This window comes from Triturus cristatus, chromosome 5_2, assembly GCF_964204655.1.
Source record: "Triturus cristatus chromosome 5_2, aTriCri1.1, whole genome shotgun sequence".
Taxonomy (NCBI): Eukaryota; Metazoa; Chordata; class Amphibia; order Caudata; family Salamandridae; genus Triturus; species Triturus cristatus.
Window position 1 is genome coordinate 143794135 of NC_140588.1, and position 19843 is coordinate 143813977.

General features: G+C 47.4%; 1 protein-coding gene across 1 annotated transcript in view; it reads left to right on the top strand.

Moving 5' to 3' along the window:
* LOC146822729 (NFX1-type zinc finger-containing protein 1-like) overlaps positions 1–19843 on the top strand; it is an 892774-nt gene that overhangs the window by 647029 nt on the left and 225902 nt on the right. The window contains exon 12 of the mRNA XM_085606285.1: positions 19246–19391. Within this exon, the coding sequence (XP_085462411.1) occupies positions 19246–19391 (146 nt within the window). The remainder of the gene's footprint in view (positions 1–19245; positions 19392–19843) is intronic.

Below are 19843 nucleotides of genomic sequence, written 5' to 3' on the forward strand. Positions count from 1 at the left end.
TCACCATACTTAAGATTTCAAACAGATCTGAGAAAATATTTTTTACTTTGGTCATAGGTTTTACTTGCGCTGAACAGAAACTCAGTCATAGTCAGAGGACCCTCTCTATCCATGAAGAGTGTATTTACTGCTTCTACCCTGTGTATAAAGCAATGGGTTGCTAGATATACAGGTGATTTTCTTCTAAAAGGTTGTTTGACAGAGGAGGTGTATTTTTACACCATCTGACTAAGAATAAATCATCCTCTAGAGAGGGTGCCATCAGAGTTGCACAGACATTTTATTACACTTGGCATTTCCCGAGTGAGCTGGAGCCCCTAGAGGCTGGTAATGGGGCAGGTCCTGGTGACTCTGTCAATTTCTCCAACTCATTCAGTATAATTGCAGTGAGCATAGGGAGTCCTTAAGCGAGAGAGAGAAAGAGAGGGAGGCAGGGGAATATAGATGGAAAGTGATCAGTGAGGGAGAAGAAAGAGATGAGAAAGAGAGAGGGAAAATGGATGGATGAAAGAGGGAGATAACGAGCAGAGATGAACTGAGCAGGGCTGGTTTGAGCATTTTTATTAGGGCTGCTTTGGGTCTCCAGCCTAGCCATGGACACCTGCTGCACTCTTAAGAAAGGCACGAAAAAGGGGCAATTTGGACTTCTATACATCAGAAGTTACCTGTAAAGTAGTTTCTTCAGAATGCATCAAAAAACACACAGAAGTTTTCCAAATCCTCTGCTGAAATGAAAGATAAAGCACAAAGTTTACAGTTTAAAAGGTTGTCACTGATTGCACCATTAGTAGTCTCATCATCAGCGGTCCCATCAGCGAGTTCTTCATCACTACTCATTTCTATATTTTAGGCCTCTCTTCTGGCCAGAACTGCTTACAATCAGATGTGGTGAGACATAGCTAAATAAGTAGAAGTGATTCTGGAAGGGTATGGGCATGTGTTTTACAGCTCATCTGCAATGATTGACGCAGCAATAGATATGTTATCTTTGACTTTTGTTGTCCGGCGATCGATTGGCATCTACAAACACGATTGACTCAAAAGCTCCTCTTCCAGAACAGAGTTCAAAAACTGGGTCCTTGACTTGACATTCAGTAGTTAAGTACTGTTTGTTGGTAACATTGACAATGCATTACAAAACATAGTCAGACAAAGAAACTGAAGTGTCTTTAGGGGTCCTTCAGTTGTGCAGTCAACAGATCTTTAGTGGATCCAGGGGTCATCGCTAGGTATCCTACAGAAGATATTGCTAACCTTACTAGTATCAGCAGCAGCCTCAACTTCCTTACTCCCTGCAGTACTATTCCCAGCTACAGTCAGGAGGGCCTTCCAGATCTACTAGTAATCTCTACAGACTTCCACTCACATTCAGTATCTGGCATAGGTTCTGGACACCCAGTTGGGCTGTTAGACCTGTCAGCCTTAGGGTAGTCTTCCCCCAAAAACCTTTTGCCTGCTTACCTCCTCTTTTTGCCGATTCTTTTTGTTGTCCTTAGGACTCTGAACCCTTAACCATTGCTGACCAGTGCTAAAGTGCACGTGTTTCTTCTTAAAATCATGATTACATTTGGTTTATCCACAACTGGGATATTTAATTTATCTGTAACTCCCTAGTAGAGTGCACTACCCCTGCCCAGGACCTATACATTAAATGCTACTAGTGGGCCTGCAGAACTGATTGTGCCACTCACACAAGTAGCCCCATAAACATGTCTCAGCCATTGCAGAGCCTGTGTGTGTAGTTTTAGTGCCATGTCTACTTGCTATTTAAAATTCCTTGCCAAGCCTTAAACTCCCTTTTTACTATACCTACGTCACCCCTAAGGTAGACTGTAGGTAGCCCATAAGGCAGAGTGCCATGTAAGTAAAAGGTAGGATATGTACTTTTAAGTTTTGCATGCCCTGGCAGTGAAAAACACCTAAATTCGTTTTTCACTTCTGTGAGGCATACTCCTCTCATAGGTTTACATTGGAAATTCCTTATTACACTTTCAGCTGTAATTCCTGATTGATCAATCAATCAGGGGTTTATATAGAGCGCTACTCACCCGTGAGGGTCTCAAGGCGCTGAAGGAGCAGTCCGGTCATGTTTCGTATAATTGGAATGGTAATGATAAATCCTCTTTGCTTGCAAGTTGGATTTACCGTTACTATTTTAGAAATACCAATTTTAGAAAGTTGCAAAAAGAACAATTGATGGACAGAATGCAGACCAATGTCATACATTCACCCCAGTACAGAGATCTGGGCCTAAATCCATCATTTTTTTGCTCACCATGCCATTCCAGTTTGGACACAGCATATGCAAATCACTCTTGACCCTGCGCCCAATGGGAACAGTCCAGCCCGAACTGCCAGGCCAGGTCATCCCTAGACTGGAAACAAGCATCCTAGGACTGGTTTCGGGCTTTCAGCCCTCATCAGCCAGGATAGCTTGACTCCAGTGGCATGGAGATCACGGGACCCACGTCTGGGCATACCCGTCCCACTCAGGGTGACAAATGCAAAAAGAACAAATGAGGGACAGAATGCAGAACAATGTCATACATTCACCCCAGTACAGAGATCTGGGCCTAAATCCATCGTTTTTTTGCTCACCGTGCCATTCCAGTTTGGACCCAGCCATATGCAAATCAGTCTTGACCCTGCACCCAATGGGTACAGTCCAGCCTGAACTGCCAGGCCAGGTTCTCCCTGGACTGGAAACAAGCATCCTCGGAACGGTTTCGGGCTTTCAGCCCTCATCAGCCAGGATAGCTTCACTCCAGTGTCATGGGGAGCACAGAACCACCGTCTGGGCATACCCGTCCCACTCAGGGTGACAAGTGCAAGAAGAACAATTGATGGACAGAATTCAGAACAATGTCATACATTCACCCCAGTACAGAGATCTGGGCCTAAATCCATCGTGTTTTTGCTCACCGTGCCATTCCAGTTTGGACCCAGCCATATGCAAATCAGTCTTGACCCTGCACCCAATGGGTACAGTCCAGCCTGAACTGCCAGGCCAGGTTCTCCCTGGACTGGAAACAAGCATCCTCGGAACGGTTTCGGGCTTTCAGCCCTCATCAGCCAGGATAGCTTCACTCCAGTGTCATGGGGAGCACAGAACCACCGTCTGGGCATACCCGTCCCACTCAGGGTGACAAGTGCAAGAAGAACAATTGATGGACAGAATTCAGAACAATGTCATACATTCACTCCAGTACAGAGATCTGGACCTCAAGTCCATCGTTTTAGTGCTCACCATGCTATACCAGTTTGGACCCAGCCATATGAAAATGAATCTTGACCCTGCGCCCAATGGGAACAGTCCATCCCGAACTGCCAGGCCAAGTCCTCCCTGGACTGGAAACAAGCATCCTAGGACCGGTTTCAGGCTTTCAGCCCTCATCAGCCAGGATAGCTTGACTCCAGTGGCATGGAGAGCACGGGACCCACGTCTGGGCATACCCGTCCCACTCAGGGTGACAAATGCAAAAAGAACAATTGATGGACAGAATGCAGAACAATGTCATACATTCACCCCATTACAGAGATCTGGGCCTAAACCATTGTTTTTTTGCTCACCATGCCATTCCAGTTTGGACCCAGCCATATGCAAATCAGTATTGACCATGCGCCCAATGTGAACAGTCCAGCCCGAACTGCCAGGCCAGGTCCTCCCTGGACTTGAAGCAAGCATCCTAAGACCAGTTTCGGGTTTTCAGCCCTCATCAGCCAGAATAGCTTGACTCCAGAATGCAGAACAATGTCATACATTCACCCCAGCACAGAAATCTGGGCCTAAATCCATCGTTTTTTTGCTCACCATGCCATTCCAGGTATGCCCAGACGTGGGTCCTGGGCTTACTGTGCCACTGGAATCAAACTATCCTGACTGATGAAGGGTGAAACCCCGAAACCGGTCCTAGGATGCTTGTTTCCGGTCCAGGAAGGACCTGGTTTGGCAGTTCGGGCTGGACTGTTCTCATAAAGCACAGGGTCAAGACTGATTTGCATATGGCCAGGTCTAAACTGGGGTGGCATGGTGAGCAAAATAATGATGGATTTAACCAAGATCTCTTGACTGGGCGTGAATGTTTTGATTTGTTCTTCATTCCGTCCATCAATTGTGTGTCTTTTGCTTTCTTGCCCTAGCTGCCTCAGGTATGCCCAGACGTGGGTCCTGGGCTCACTGTGCCACTGGAATCAAGCTATCCTGGCTGATGAGGGGTGAAACCCCAAAACAAGTCCTAGGATGCTTGTTTCCGGTCCCGGGAGGACCTGGCTTGGCAGTTCAAGCTGGACTGTTCCCATGAGGCACAGGGTCAAGACTGATTTGCATATGGCCAGGTCTAAACTGGGCTGGCATGGTGAGCAAAATAATGATGGATTTAACCCAGATCTCTTGACTGGGGGTGAATGTCTTGATTTGTTCTGCATTCCGTCCATCAATTGTGTGTCTTTTGCTTTCTCACCCTAAGTGCGCCAGGTATGCCCAGACGTGGGTCCTGGACTCACTGTGCCACTGGAATCAAGCTATCCTAGCTAATGAGGGGTGAAACCCCGAATCTGGTCCTAGGATGCTTGTATCCGGTCCAGGGAGAACCTGGCTTTGCAGTTCGGGCTGGACTGTTCCCATGAGGCACAGGGTCAAGACTGATTTGCATATGGTTAGGTCTAAACTGGGGTGGCATGGTGATCAAAAGAATGATGGATTTAACCCAGATCTCTTGACTGGGGGTGAATGTTTTGATTTGTTCTGCATTCCGTCCATCAATTGTGTGTCTTTTGCTTTCTCGCCCTAAGTGCACCAGGTATGCCCAGACGTGGGTCCTGGGCTCACTGTGCCACTGGAATCAAACTATCTTGGCCGATGACGGGTGAAATCTGAAACCAGTACTAGGATACTTGTTTACGGTCCAGGGAGGACCTGGCTTGGCAGTTCGGGCTGGACTGTTCCCATGAGGCAGAGGGTCAAGACTGATTTGCATATGCCAGGTCTAAACTGGGGTGGCATGGTGATCAAAAGAATGATGGATTTAACCCAGATCTCTTGACTGGGGGTGAATGTTTTGATTTGTTCTGCATTCCGTCCACCACTTGTGTGTCTTTTGCTTTCTCGCCCTAAGTGCGCCAGGTATGCCCAGACGTGGGTCCTGGGCTCACTGTGCCACTGTAATCAAGCTATCCTGGCTGATGAGGGGTGAAACCCTGAAACCGGTCCTAGGATGCTTGTTTCCAGTCCAGGGAGGACCTGGCTTGGCAGTTCTGGCTCGACTGTTCCCATGAGGCACAGGGTCAAGACTGATTTGCATATGGCCAGGTCTAAACTGGGGTGGCATGGTGATCAAAAGAATGATGGATTTAACCCAGATCTCTTGACTGGGGGTGAATGTTTTGATTTGTTTTGCATTCCGTCCATCAATTGTGTGTCTTTTGCTTTCTCGCCCTAAGTGCGCCAGGTATGCCCAGACGTGGGTCCTGGGATCACTGTGCCACTGGAATCAAGCTATCCAGGCTGATGATGGGTGAAACCCCGAAACCGGTCCTAGGACGTTTTTCTCCAGTCCAGGGAGGACCTTGCTTGGCAGTTCGGGCTGGACTGTTCCCATGAGGCACAGGGTCAATACTGATTTGCATATGGCCAGATCTAAACTGGGGTGCCATTGTGAGCAAAAGAATGATGGATTTAACCCCTATCTCTTGACTGGGGGTAAATGTTTTGATTTGTTCTGCATTCCGTCCATCAATTGTGTGTCTTTTTCTTTCTTGCCTTAAGTGCGCCAGGTATGCCCAGACGTGGATCCTGGGCTCACTGTGCCACTGTAATCAAGCTATCCTGGCTGATGAGGGGTGAAACCCCGAAACCGATCCTTGGTTGCTTGTTTCCGGTCCAGGGAGGACCTGGCTTGGCAGTTTGGGCTGGACTGTTCCCATGAGGCATAGGGTCAAGACTGATTTGCAGATGGCCAGGTCTAAACTGGGGTGGCATTGTGAGCAAACGAATGATGGATTTAACCCAGGTCTCTTGACTGGGGTGAATGTTTTGATTTGTTTTGCATTCCGTCCATCAATTGTGTGTCTTTTGCTTTCACGCCCTAAGTGCGCCAGGTATGCCCAGACGTGGGTCCTGGAATCACTGTGCCACTGGAATCAAGCTATCCAGGCTGATGATGGGTGAAACCCCGAAATCGGTCCTAGGACGCTTGTCTCCAGTCCAGGGAGGACCTGGCTTGGCAGTTCGGGCTGGACTGTTCCCATGAGGCACAGGGTCAAAACTGATTTGCATATGGCCAGTTCTAAACTGGGGTGGCATGGTGAGCAAAAGAATGATGGATTTAACCCAGATCTTTTGACTGGGGGTGAATGTTTTGATTTGTTCTGTATTCCGTCCATAAATTGTGTGTCTTCTGCTTTCTTGCCTTAAGTGCGCCAGGTATGCCCAGACGTGGGTCCTGGGCTCACTGGGCCACTGGAATCAAGCTATCCTGGCTGATGAGGGGTGAAACCCCAAAACTAGTCCTAGTATGCTTGTTTCCGGTCCCGGAAGGACCAGGCTGGGCAGTTCAGGCTGGACTGTTCCCATGAGGCACAGGGTCAAGACTGATTTGCATATAGTTAGGTCTAAACTGGGGTGGCATGGTGATCAAAAGAATGATGGATTTAACTCAGATCTCTTGACTGGGGGTGAATGTTTTGATTTGTTCTGCATTCCGTCCATCAATTGTGTGTCTTTTGCTTTCTCGCCCTAAGTGCGCCAGGTATGCCCAGACGTGGGTCCTGGGCTGACTGTGCCACTGGAATCAAGCTATCCTGGCTGATGAGGAGTGAAATCCCGAAAGCGGTCCTAGGATGCTTGTTTCCGGTCCAGGGAGGACCTGGCTTGGCAGTTCCAGCTGAACTGTTCCCATGAGGCACAGGGTCAAGACTGATTTGCATATGGCCAGGTCTAAACTGGGGTGGCATGGTGAGCAAAAGAATGATGGATTTAACCCAGATCTCTTGACTAGGGGTGAATGTTTTGATTTGTTCTGCATTCCGTCCATCAATCGTGTGTCTTTTGCTTTCTTGCCCTAAGTGCACCAGGTATGCCCAGACATGGGTCCTGGGCTCACTGTGCCACTGGAATCAAACTATCCTGGCCGATGACGGGTGAAATCTGAAACCTGTACTAGGATACTTTTTTCCGGTCCAGGGAGGACCTGGCTTGGCAGTTCGGCTGGACTGTTCCCATGAGGCAGAGGGTCAAGACTGATTTGCATATGGCCAGGTCTAAACTGGGGTGGCATGGTGATCAAAAGAATGATGGATTTAACCCAGATCTCTTGACTGGGGGTGAATGTTTTGATTTGTTCTGCATTCCGTCCACCACTTGTGTGTCTTTTGCTTTCTCGCCCTAAGTGCGCCAGGTATGACCAGACGTGGGTCCTGGGCTCACTGTGCCACTGTAATCAAGCTATCCTGGCTGATGAGGGGTGAAACCCTGAAACCGGTCCTAGGACTCTTTTCTCCAGTCCAGGGAGGACCTGGCTTGGCAGTTCGGGCTGGACTGTTCCCATGAGGCACAGGGTCAATACTGATTTGCATATGGCCAGGTCTAAACTGGGGTGCCATTGTGAGCAAAAGAATGATGGATTTAACCCCTATCTCTTGACTGGGGGTAAATGTTTTGATTTGTTCTGCATTCCGGCCATCAGTTGTGTGTCTTTTGCTTTCTCGCCCTAAGTGCACCAGGTATGCCCAGACGTGGGTCCTGGGCTAACTGTGCCACTGGAATCAAGCTATCCTGGCTGATGAGGGGTGAAACCCCGAAACCGGTCCTTGGATGCTTGTTTCCTGTCCAGGGAGGACCTGGCTTGGCAGTTTGGGCTGGACTGTTCCCATGAGGCACAGGGTCAAGACTGATTTGCATATGGCCAGGTCTAAACTGGGGTGGCATTGTGAGCAAAAGAATGATGGATTTAACCCAGATCTCTTGACTGGGGGTGAATGTTTTGATTTGTTCTGCATTCCGTCCATCAATCGTGTGTCTTTTGCTTTCTCGCCCTAAGTGCACCAGGTATGCCCAGACGTGGGTCCTGGGCTCACTGTGCCACTGGAATCAAACTATCCTGGCCGATGACGGGTGAAATCTGAAACCTGTACTAGGATACTTTTTTCCGGTCCAGGGAGGACCTGGCTTGGCAGTTCGGGCTGGACTGTTCCCATGAGGCAGAGGGTCAAGACTGATTTGCATATGGCCAGGTCTAAACTGGGGTGGCATGGTGATCAAAAGAATGATGGATTTAACCCAGATCTCTTGACTGTGGGTGAATGTTTTGATTTGTTCTGCATTCCGTCCACCACTTGTGTGTCTTTTGCTTTCTCGCCCTAAGTGCGCCAGGTATGACCAGACGTGAGTCCTGGGCTCACTGTGCCACTGTAATCAAGCTATCCTGGCTGATGAGGGGTGAAACCCTGAAACCGGTCCTAGGATGCTTGTTTCCGGTCCAGGGAGGACCTGGCTTGGCAGTTCGGGCTAGACTGTTCCCATGAGGCACAGGGTCAAGACTGATTTGCATATGGCCAGGTCTAAACTGGGGTGGCATGGTGATCAAAAGAATGATGGATTTAACCCAGATCTCTTGACTGGGGTGAATGTTTTGATTTGTTCTGCATTCCGTCCATCAATTGTGTGTTTTTTGCTTTCTCGCCCTAAGTGCGCCAGGTATGCCCAGACGTGGGTCCTGGGATCACTGTGCCACTGGAATCAAGCTATCCAGGCTGATGATGGGTGAAACCCCGAAACCGGTCCTAGGACGCTTTTCTCCAGTCCAGGGAGGACCTGGCTTGGCAGTTCGGGCTGGACTGTTCCCATGAGGCACAGGGTCAATACTGATTTGCATATGGCCAGGTCTAAACTGGGGTGCCATTGTGAGCAAAAGAATGATGGATTTAACCCCTATCTCTTGACTGGGGGTAAATGTTTTGATTTGTTCTGCATTCCGGCCATCAGTTGTGTGTCTTTTGCTTTCTCGCCCTAAGTGCACCAGGTATGCCCAGATGTGGGTCCTGGGCTCACTGTGCCACTGTAATCAAGCTTTCCTGGCTGATATGGGGTGAAACCCCGAAACCCATCCTAGGATGCTTGTTTCCAGTCCATGGAGGACCTGGCTTGGCAGTTCGGGCTAGACTGTTGCCATGAGGCACAGGGTCAAGACTTATTTGCATATGGTCAGGTCTAAACCTGGGTGGCATTGTGAGCAAAAGAATGATGGATTTAACCCAGGTCTCTTGGCTGGGGGTGAATGTTTTGATTTGTTCTGCATTCCGTCCATCAATTGTGTGTCTTTTGCTTTCTCGCCCTAAGTGCGCTAGGTATGCCCAGACGTGGGTCCTGGGATCACTGTGCCACTGGAATCAAGCTATCCTGGCTGATGAGTGGCGAAACCCCGAAACCGGTCCTAGGATGCTTGTTTCTGGTCCAGGGAGGACCTGGCTTGGCAGTTCCAGCTGGACTGTTCCCATGAGGCACAGGTTCAAGACTGATTTGCATATGGCCAGGTCTAAACTGGGGTGGCATGGTGAGCAAAAGAATGATGGATTTAACCCAGATCTCTTGACTGGGGGTGAATGTTTTGATTTGTTCTGCATTCCGTCCATCAATCGTATGGCTTTTGCTTTCTCGCCCTAAGTGCACCAGGTATGCCCAGACTTGGGTCCTGGGCTCACTGTGCCACTGGATTCAAACTATCCTGGCTGATGAGGGGTGAAATCTGAAAAAAGTCCTAGGATACTTGTTTCCGGTCCAGGGAGGACCGGGCTTGGCAGTTCGGGCTGGACTGTTCCCAAAAGGCACAGGGTCAAGACTGATTTGCATATGGCCAGGTCTAAACTGGGGTGGCATGGTGATCAAAAGAATGATGGATTTAACCCAGATCTCTTGACTGGGAGTGAATGTTTTGATTTGTTCTGCATTCCGTCCACCGCTTGTGTGTCTTTTGCTTTCTCGCCCTAAGTGCGCCAGGTAGGCCCAGACGAGGGTCCTGGGCTCACTGTGCCACTGTAATCAAGCTATCCTGGCTGATTAGGGGTAAAACCCTGAAACCGGTCCTAGGATGCTTGTTTCTGGTCCAGGGAGGACCTGGCTTGGCAGTTCGGGCTAGACTGTTCCCATGAGGCACAGGGTCAAGACTGATTTGCATATGGCCAGGTCTAAACTGGGGTGGCATGGTGATCAAAAGAATGATGGATTTAACCCAGATCTCTTGACTGTGGGTGAATGTTTTAATTTGTTCTGCATTCCGTCCTTCAATTGTGTGTCTTTTGCTTTCTTGCCTTAAGTGCACCAGGTATGCCCAGACGTGGGTCCTGGGCTCACTGTGCCACTGGAATCAAGCTATCCTGGCTGATGAGGGGTGAAACCCCGAAACCGGTCCTTGGATGCTTGTTTCCGGTCCAGGGAGGACCTGGCTTGGCAGTTTGGGCTGGACTGTTCCCATGAGGCACAGGGTCAATACTGATTTGCATATGGCCAGGTCTAAACTGGGGTGCCATTGTGAGCAAAAGAATGATGGATTTAACCCATATCTCTTGACTGGGGGTGAATGTTTTGATTTGTTCTGCATTCCGGCCATCAGTTGTGTGTCTTCTGCTTTCTCGCCCTAAGTGTGCCAGGTATACCCAGTCGTGGGTCCTGGGCTCACTGTGCCACTGGAATCAAGCTATCCTGGCTGATGAGGGGTGAAACCCTGAATCTGGTCCTAGGATGGTTGTTTCCGGTCCAGGGAGGACCTGGCATGGCAGTTCCAGCTGGACTGTTCCCATGAGGCACAGGGTCAAGACTGATTTGCATATGGCTAGGTCTAAACTGGGGTGGCATGGTGAGCAAACAAATGATGGATTTAACCCAGATCTCTTGACTGAGGGTGAATGTTTTGATTTGTTCTGCATTCCGTCCATCAATTGTGTCTTCTGCTTTCTCCCCCTAAGTTCGCCAGGTATACCGAGACGTGGGTCCTAGGCTCACTGTGCCACTGTAATCAAGCTTTCCTGGCTGACATGGGGTGAAACCCCGAAACCCGTCCTAGGATGCTTGTTTCCAGTCCAGAGAGGACCTGGTTTGGCAGATCGGGCTGGACTGTTCCCATGAGGCACAGGGTCAAAACTAATTTGCATATGGCCAGGTCGAAACTGGGGTGGCATGGGGAGCAAAATAACGATGGATTTAACCCAGATCTCTTGACTGGGGGTGAATGTTTTGATTTGTTCTGCATTCCGTACGTCAATTGTGTGTCTTCTGCTTTCTCGCCCTATGTTTACCAGGTATACCCAGTCGTGGGTCCTGGGCTCACTGTGCCACTGTAATCAAGCTATCCTGGCTGATGAGGGGTGAAACCTCGAAACCGGTCCTAGGATGCTTGTTTCCGGTCCAGGGAGGACCTGGCTTGACAGTTCAGGCTGGACTGTTCCCATGAGACACAAGGTCAAGACTGATTTGCATATGACCAGGTCTAAACTCAGGTGGCATGGAGATCAAAAGAATGATGGATTTAACCCAGATCTCTTGACTGGGGCTGAATGCTTTAATTTGTTCTGCATTCCGTCCACTAATTGTGTGTCTTTTGCTTTCTCGTCCTAAGTGCGCCAGGTATGGCCAGACATGGGTCCTGGGCTCACTGTGCCACTGTAATCAAGCTATTCTGGCTGATGAGGGGTAAAACCCTGAAACTGGTCCTAGGATGCTTGTTTCCGGTCCAGGGAGGACCTGGCTTGGCAGTTCGAGCTAGATTGTTCCCATGAGGCACAGGGTCAAGACTGATTTGCATATGGCCAGGTCTAAACTGGGGTGGCATGGTTATTAAAAGAATGATGGATTTAACCCAGATCTCTTGACTGGGGGAGAATGTTTTGATTTGTTGTGCATTCCGTCTATCAATTGTGTGTCTTTTGCTTTCTCGCCCTAAGTGCTCCAGGTATGCCCAGACGTGGGTCCTGGGATCACTTTGCCACTGGAATCAAGCTATCCTGGCTGATGATGGGTGAAACCCCAAAACCGGTCCTAGGACGCTTGTTTCCCGTCCAGGGAGGACGTGGCTTGGCAGTTCGGGCTGGACTGTTCCCATGAGGCACAGGGTCAATACTGATTTGCATATGGCCAGGTCTAAACTGGAGTGCCATGGTGAGCAAAAGAATGATGGATTTAAACCATATGTCTTGACTGGGGGTGAATGTTTTGATTTTTTCTGCATTTTGTCCATCAGTTGTGTGTCTTTTGCTTTCTCGCCCTAAGTGCACTAGGTATGCTCAGACGTGGGTCCTGGGCTCAGTGTGCCACTGTAATCAAACTTTCCTGGCAGATATGGGGTGAAACCCCGAAACCCGTTCTAGGATGCTTGTTTCCAGTCCATGGAGGACCTGGTTTGGCATTTCGGGCTGGACTGTTCCCATGAGGCACAGGGTCAAAACTGATTTGCATATGGCCAGGTCTAAACTGGGGTGGCATGGTGAGGAAAATAATGATGGATTTAACCCAGATCTTTTGACTGGGAGTGAATGTTTTGATTTGTTCTGCATTCCGTCTATCAATTGTGTGTCTTCTGCTTTCTCACCCTAAGTGTGCCAGGTATGCCCATATGTGGGTCCTGGGCTCACTGTGCCACTGGAATCAAGCTGTCCTGGCTGATGAGGGGTGAAACCCTGAATCTGGTCCTAGGATGGTTGTTTCCGGTCCAGGGAGGACCTGGCATGGCAGTTCCAGCTGCACTGTTCCCATGAGGCACAGGGTCAAGACTGATTTGCATATGGCTAGGTCTAAACTGGGGTGGCATGGTGAGCAAACGAATTATGGATTTAACCCAGATCTCTTGACTGGGGGTGAATGTTTTGATTTGTTCTGCATTCCGTCCATCAATTGTGTGTCTTCTGCTTTCTCCCCCTAAGTTCGCCACTTATACCCAGACGTAGGTCCTGGGCTCACTGTGCCACTGTAATCAAGCTATCCTGGCTGATGAGGGGTGAAACCCCGAAACCGGTCCTAGGATGCTTGTTTCAGGTCCTGGGAGGACCTGGCTTGGCAGTTCAAGCTGGACTGTTCCTATGAGGCACAGGGTCAAGACTGATTTGCATATGGTTAGGTCTAAACTGGGGTGGCATGGTGATCGAAAGAATGATGGATTTAACCGAGATCTCTTGACTGGGGGTGAATGTTTTTATTTGTTCTGCATTCCGACCATCAATTGTGTGTCTTTTGCCTTCTCGCCCTAAGTGCACCAGGTATGTAAGTGCACCAGGTATGCCCAGGCGTGGGTCCTGGGCTCACTGTGCCACTGGAATCAAGCTATTCTGGCTGATCAGAGGTGAAACCCTGAAACCGGTCCTAGGATGCTTGTTTCCGGCCCAGGGAGGACCTGGCTTGGCAGATCGAGCTAGATTGTTCCCAAGAGGCACAGGGTCAAGACTGATTTGCATATGGCCAGGTCTAAACTGGGGTGGCATGGTGATCAAAAGAATGATGGATTTAACCCATATCTCTTGACTGGGGGATAATGTTTTGATTTGTTTTGCATTTCATCCATCAGTTGTGTGTCTTTTGCTTTCTTGCCCTAAGTGCGCCAGGTATGCCCAGACGTGGGTTCTGGGCTCACTGTGCCACTGTAATCAAGCTATCCTGGCTGATGAGGAGTCGAACCCAAAACCGGTCCTAGGATGCTTGTTTCCAGTCCAGGGAGGACCTGGTTTGGCAGTTCGGGTTGGACTGTTCTCACGAGGCACAGGGTCACGACTGATTTGCATATGGCCAGGTCTAAACTGGGGTGGCATGGTGAGCAAAAGAATGATGGATTTAACCCATATCTCTTGACTGGGGGAGAATGTTTTGATTTGTTTTGCATTTCATCCATCAGTTGTGTGTCTTTTGCTTTCTCCCCCTAAGTGCGCCAGGTATGCCCAGACGTGGGTCTTGGGTTCACTGTGCCATTGGAATCGAGCTATCCTAGCTGATGAGGGGTGAAACCCCAAAACCGGTCCTAGGATGCTTGTTTCTGGTCCAGGGAGGACCTGGCTTGGCAGTTCGGGCTGGACTGTTCCCATGAGGCACACGGTCAAGACTGATTTGCATATGGCCAGGTCTAAACTGCGGTGGCATGGTGAGCAAAAAAATGATGGATTTAACCAAGTTCTCTTGACCGGGGGTGAATGTTTTGATTTGTTCTTTTTTCCGTCCATCAATTGTGTGTCTTTTACTTTTAGAAAGTTGACATTCATCGTCTCTCAAAGCTCTGTGTACATGTAGCCTGTCTCGAGTGACAGCTTGTCTTTGTGCATTCACTCTTGACACCCCTACACAAAGGAAGGGTTGGTGAGTCTGAGTGACCATTTGCATCCTGATGGCTTATCCTGATCAGGATGGGAGGAAGAAGCTGACACGTACTCCTGAATGGGCAGTGTCCTGTCCCCACACAATTGGGTGATTACCCTTCCTGTAGTGAGTCTGAAGTCAGGGCTAGGAAGAAAGAACCTTTGTGCACTTCAAAGTCCCTTCTGTAAAGTCACCCCCACTTCAAAAACACAACTGGGTATCTGATCACACCAAATCAGACACTTCTGAACCTGTAAAGAACCTCTGTCAGAAGATCTGCTTTACTGCTACAAGGACTGTCACTGCTGGACTGCTGCTATGAAATAACTGCTTTTCTGCTGTGCTGCCCTGCAGCCTGCCGCTCTCTGACCCTGTTTAGGGAGAGCTGAACTCTGCTTTGAACCCAGAGTGATCTCCAAGGGCTTGTTGGCCTGCCTCTTGTTGCTTGAGACTCAAGGATATTAAAGTCTCATCACCTGCTCCTGTGCCTGGCCCATTGGAAGTGAACCCAGGTGTTTTCTCCAGTTAAACCAATGCATCTCCTGTATGCTGGAAGCAGAACCAACAGATTGTTGCTGTTGCAGAAGCAGAATCGGCACATCGCTATCAGAACCGCTGCATTGCATCCGGAACCAGCATTCCGGAACCAACACATCTCTGCCACCGCATGGAGAAAATCGACGCATCTCTTCCCCAGCATGGATTAACCTGGTGCACCACCTTCAGAACCGGCGCAATCGGAACTGGTGCTTTGCTCAACGGACCCGACACATCACCGCTGTTGTGTGGAGACATCTGGCGCAACACCGCTACTGCGTGGGGATCATTGATGCATCTTCTGCTGCGACAAGAATTAAGGTACTTTTGCTCAGCGGCCCATGCGTGGGTCCTGTAGCCAGCCTGAACTTCATTGTGGGTGGCCTGAACTTTTGTTCCCGGTACAGTGTGACCAGATAACCCCCATAGGTGCTTATTTGTTATAAGCGCAAGAAACACTGTTATTCTTTAAAAAATTATTTCTCGACTTCTACTTATTGTATTGTTGTCGTTTTGGTCTTGATTTATTTATTAAATCATAATCTACTTTTTTAACCTGGTGTGTAGTCTTTTTGTGTTTTCATTGTGTTACTGTGTGTTGTGTTGCACAACTACTTTACACATTGCCTCTTTAATTAAGCCTGCCTGCTCTGTGCCAAGCTACCATAGGGTGAGCACAGGTTAATTTAAAGCATGTGTCTGATTTACCCTGACTAGGACTGTGGTTCCTGCTTGTACAGGGTGCATACCTGCATACCTCTGCCAACCAGAAATCCAATTTCTAACATTGGCAGTTAACTTTCTGTCTAAAAAATTGATCCGAAAAGATCATTTCCTATAGATCATTTTCATCTCATATTTCAGAAAGGGCCATAAAAGCATGTCCCCATTTGCCATCAGAGCAAGGGAGTCTATTACAATCAATAAGTAATTAGGAAATTGGCAGCTAATTCTTGGTCTCTGTCAAATAAGTAAGTACCTCAAGATGCATGTGATCTGCATAGAATCCCTTCAATGGATATCTTGGCTTTTCTAAAAAGGAAGAGTTAATGCCAGACTTATATTTTCTACTACTTGATGCAATATTCCCATACAAACCAAGTACCAACTTTTTCTAAAATGAAGTGATCACTTGCCTCCATTCCTGAATCAAACTCCACAGATATTTACAAAATTCTTTACCCCAGTAGTTACATTTCTACTCCGTCAAGGTCACCAAGTACTTCCATACCTATACGAGTAGTGTGTCAAGTGGTCGTGCCTATAGCCCCCACAAGAGTCTGTCATCAAGATTTTTTCAATCAATCAACATTTGCAGAGTGTGGCGCTGTCACCCCTGGGGGTATCTGGGTGGTGGGGTGCGAGGTTTCTGTTGAAAAGGCAGGTCTTGAGGAAACAGCAGGAGGAGGGAAGAAACTAGCAGAAAAGGTAAAACAGGGCAGAAAGGGCAAAACAGAGGGCAGAAAAACGAGCAGAAAAAGGCAAAACAGAGTGCAGAAATATGAGCAGAAAGCATGGCAAAACAGCATGCAGAAGAACGAGCAGGATAGGCAAAACAGAGGGCAGCAAAAACGAGCAGAAAAAGGCAAAACAGAGGGCAGAAAAAAAAGTAGAAATAGCAAAACGGGGAAAAAAGATGAGCAAAAAAGGCAAAACAGAGCAAGAAACGAGGAAAGGATGCACAACAGATGGCAGCAGGTAGACAGGCAGCAGAGGGTAGCAGACTGCGGTCAGGCTAGACTGGACAACTGTTGCAGGGAGAGCTGACACAAGGACCTGCCCATTTGCGTTGCGGTCTAGCCTCCATTAAGTAGGTCCTGGGGGAGGGCGGGGCGCTGCGTGGCAGGAAGAGGGAAACAGCAGGAAGAGGGAAGAAACGAGCAGAAAAGGCAAAAGCAGAGAAGCCAAAACAGAGCAGAAGAGGGCAAAACAGGGCGGAAAAACTAGCAGAAAAGGCAAAACAGAGAGCAAAGAATTAAGAAAAATGAGCAAAAAAAAGAAAACAAAGCAGCAGAGGGCAATACAGGGGCAGAAAAACAAGCAGAAAAGGCAAAACGGAGGGCAGAAAAACAAGCAGGTAAGGCAAAACGGGGCCAGAAAAAGGCAAAACAGAGGGTAGGAAATCAAGCAGAAAAAGGCAAAACAGAGGGCAGACAAATGAGCAGAAAAGGAAAAACAGAGCAAGAAACAAGCAGTGGAGGAACAAACAGGGCAGCAGGCAGACAGGCAGCAGAGAGTAGAGGACTGCGGGGAAGCTGGACAAGAGATCTGTCGCAGGGGGAGCTGGCACAAGGCTGATAATAAGTGACGAGAAGTCATCACTACTACTTTCCATTTTATATTCAGTTACGACAAGTAATTCTGTGTTATATATATATCTATATAATATAGTCACAGAAAAAACACAAAGTTAAAGTTATGTTATAGTTAGGTGAATTTGTGAGTGACATTGGAATCTGCTGCCCTTACATTTGCGCTCTTGTTCAGAGTTTACCATCTTCAAGAAGTATTTGAAGACCTGGCTATTTAACTGAGCTGCTGGGTCTGTCGAAGCCTGCCTCCACAAGCGCCGAGAGATCCCCCTGGGGATGATTTGTACGCATTACAAATATAAATAATAATAATAGTAATAATATCATTATTGTTTTGAAGTAAAAAAACCAGAATTTCACCAGTTAAAGTTAGCAGAGCTAACTATAACTTGCGACCCGCCATGCCGTGCTTATGAACTCACAGATTACATCACTCATGACATGTTCAATTAAATAGTTTATGACGTCTCTGATGACATCTCAAATGGCATCACTGATGACATCACTGATGACATCAGGCATCCTTCTTTTGTACACATTGTATGAACAGGTATAGCATTAGAGTTCTGAAAGTAAGTACAAAATAGCTCAGAAGAATAAGAAGCATCATTAATACCATCACAGAGACAACTCCCTTAGGTGTAGAAAGCATGGGTTATGTGCCACATTGACCCTATAACATACACTTCAAGGGTAGAGTACTTCACATGAATAATCAACCAGAGATACATGGAAAACCTTCAATGCATACAATGTTCAGTCTGTATATAACTGTTAGAGAAAGCCAAGTTTTATGACTTTTGAACATTTGTTCCAAAACAAAGGCCCTACTACAGACAGCTTTTATCCGTATCAACCCCTGACAGTCACCGAACCTACATTGAGAAATGAAGTTGATATGAGTAGAGAAGTGGGTACTGAAAACAGTGTTTACTCTATGGAGAGAGTTTACCCTGTACCACACTATTTGCAGACAGTGAAGCTCACATGCAAAATACATTACAGAGTATTAAAAAGTATCTACTAAGAACAGTGTACACTGTGCAACACTTGGCAAAAAAGACACTATTTGCTTAAAATATGCAACGTCTGGAGTGGCTAAAGATTATGGGCCAGATGTATGACTGTTTTTTGCATACGGCAACGGGTTTACGACCCGTTTGCAAATGCAAAAATCAAATGGCGCATGTGCTAACCCTGTTTAGCGAGTCGCAAATGATTTGCGACTCGCTAAATAGGATTAGCGACTCGCTATTAGGAAGGGGCTTTCCAAGTGCTTCCTTTCCTAATAGCGAGTCTGAACCCTATTTTAGACTGTTTTGCGACTGCAATTGTGGTCGCAAAAAAGTTGCAGTTTACCACCCTTAAAGCACTCGCAAATGGGAAGGGGTCCACATGGGACCCCTTCCCCTTTGCGAATACAGTGGAAAATATTTTTTAGGGGCAGGCAGTGGTCCCAGGGACCACTAACTGACCTTAAAATATAAAACAAAAACGTTTAATTTGTCTTTTTTTAAATACATCCTGTTTTCCTTTAAGGAAACAGGCTGCATTTCTTTTAAAAAACGGCTTTATTTAAAAGCAGTCCCAGACATGGAGGTCTGCTAAGCCCAGCAGGCCACCATACCTGGGAGGGCCTGCCATTCCCAATGTGGTCACAAATTGTGAGTGCCTCATTAATATTCATGAGGCATGCAATTTGCGACCCCATTGGGAATCGCAAACAGTGTCTGAGACACCGTTGTACATTGGGATTTTAACGTTTTAACCTTATGATCACTCCAGTACGCAGTATCGTAATATAAATATTTTTTTCAGACGCACGCATGGGGAATACAACTTCTATGTGGGAGCCACAAAAAAACAAACAGCATATTTGAAGAAAAGATGTATAGATTTTGTGTTAGTCCACACAATAATATGAATTGTTTCTTACATTTTGAATGTAAATGTGGCCAACTGTGGGCCTGCTTACTGAGCAGAAGGGAAATGCTTGCTAAGTGAGGTTGCTGTAATAATCACTGCTGCCTCTTTGACCTTACAGAAATATGTAATGTTTTCTTTCTTTTTAAGGTGCTGCCAAATATAGAAAGGTACTTCAGGAAATCCGGCCCAAAATTGTAATCGTTGAAGAAGCAGCAGAAGTATTGGAATCTCATATTGTGACAACACTTAGCTCTGATTGTGAGCACCTGATCTTAATTGGAGACCATCAGCAGGTAAATGAGTGTGTGCACGCACACTAGTAACATTTGGCCAAAGGAGGCGCAGCACAGACCACAAATATGCTCTTTATGTGTGAAAAAGGGCGTTTTATTGAAGGCAGGTGCACCTGACAATGTTAACCTTGTCCTTTGCCTTACAAAACTACACCTCACTATACATTTGTTTATCTAATTTGCCTCCTCCCCCCACCTCTAAGGTTCCTACCCTTAAATCCTTTCCTTGCAACTGTTTAAAACCCCTACTCGGTCATTAACTGTTAAACTTTGACCCCTACTTCTATAAACATCTACCTTTCTAAGTATCTTGTATCTTAACTTCTCATTTATTGCTTCCTCGTGGTGTAACTTGTTCACAACCGTAAACTTAAAATGTCCCCATGTAAAAACCAGATGCCAGCCAACCACCTTGCACCTGCTTCAAGCGACAACCAAAATATAAATATCGC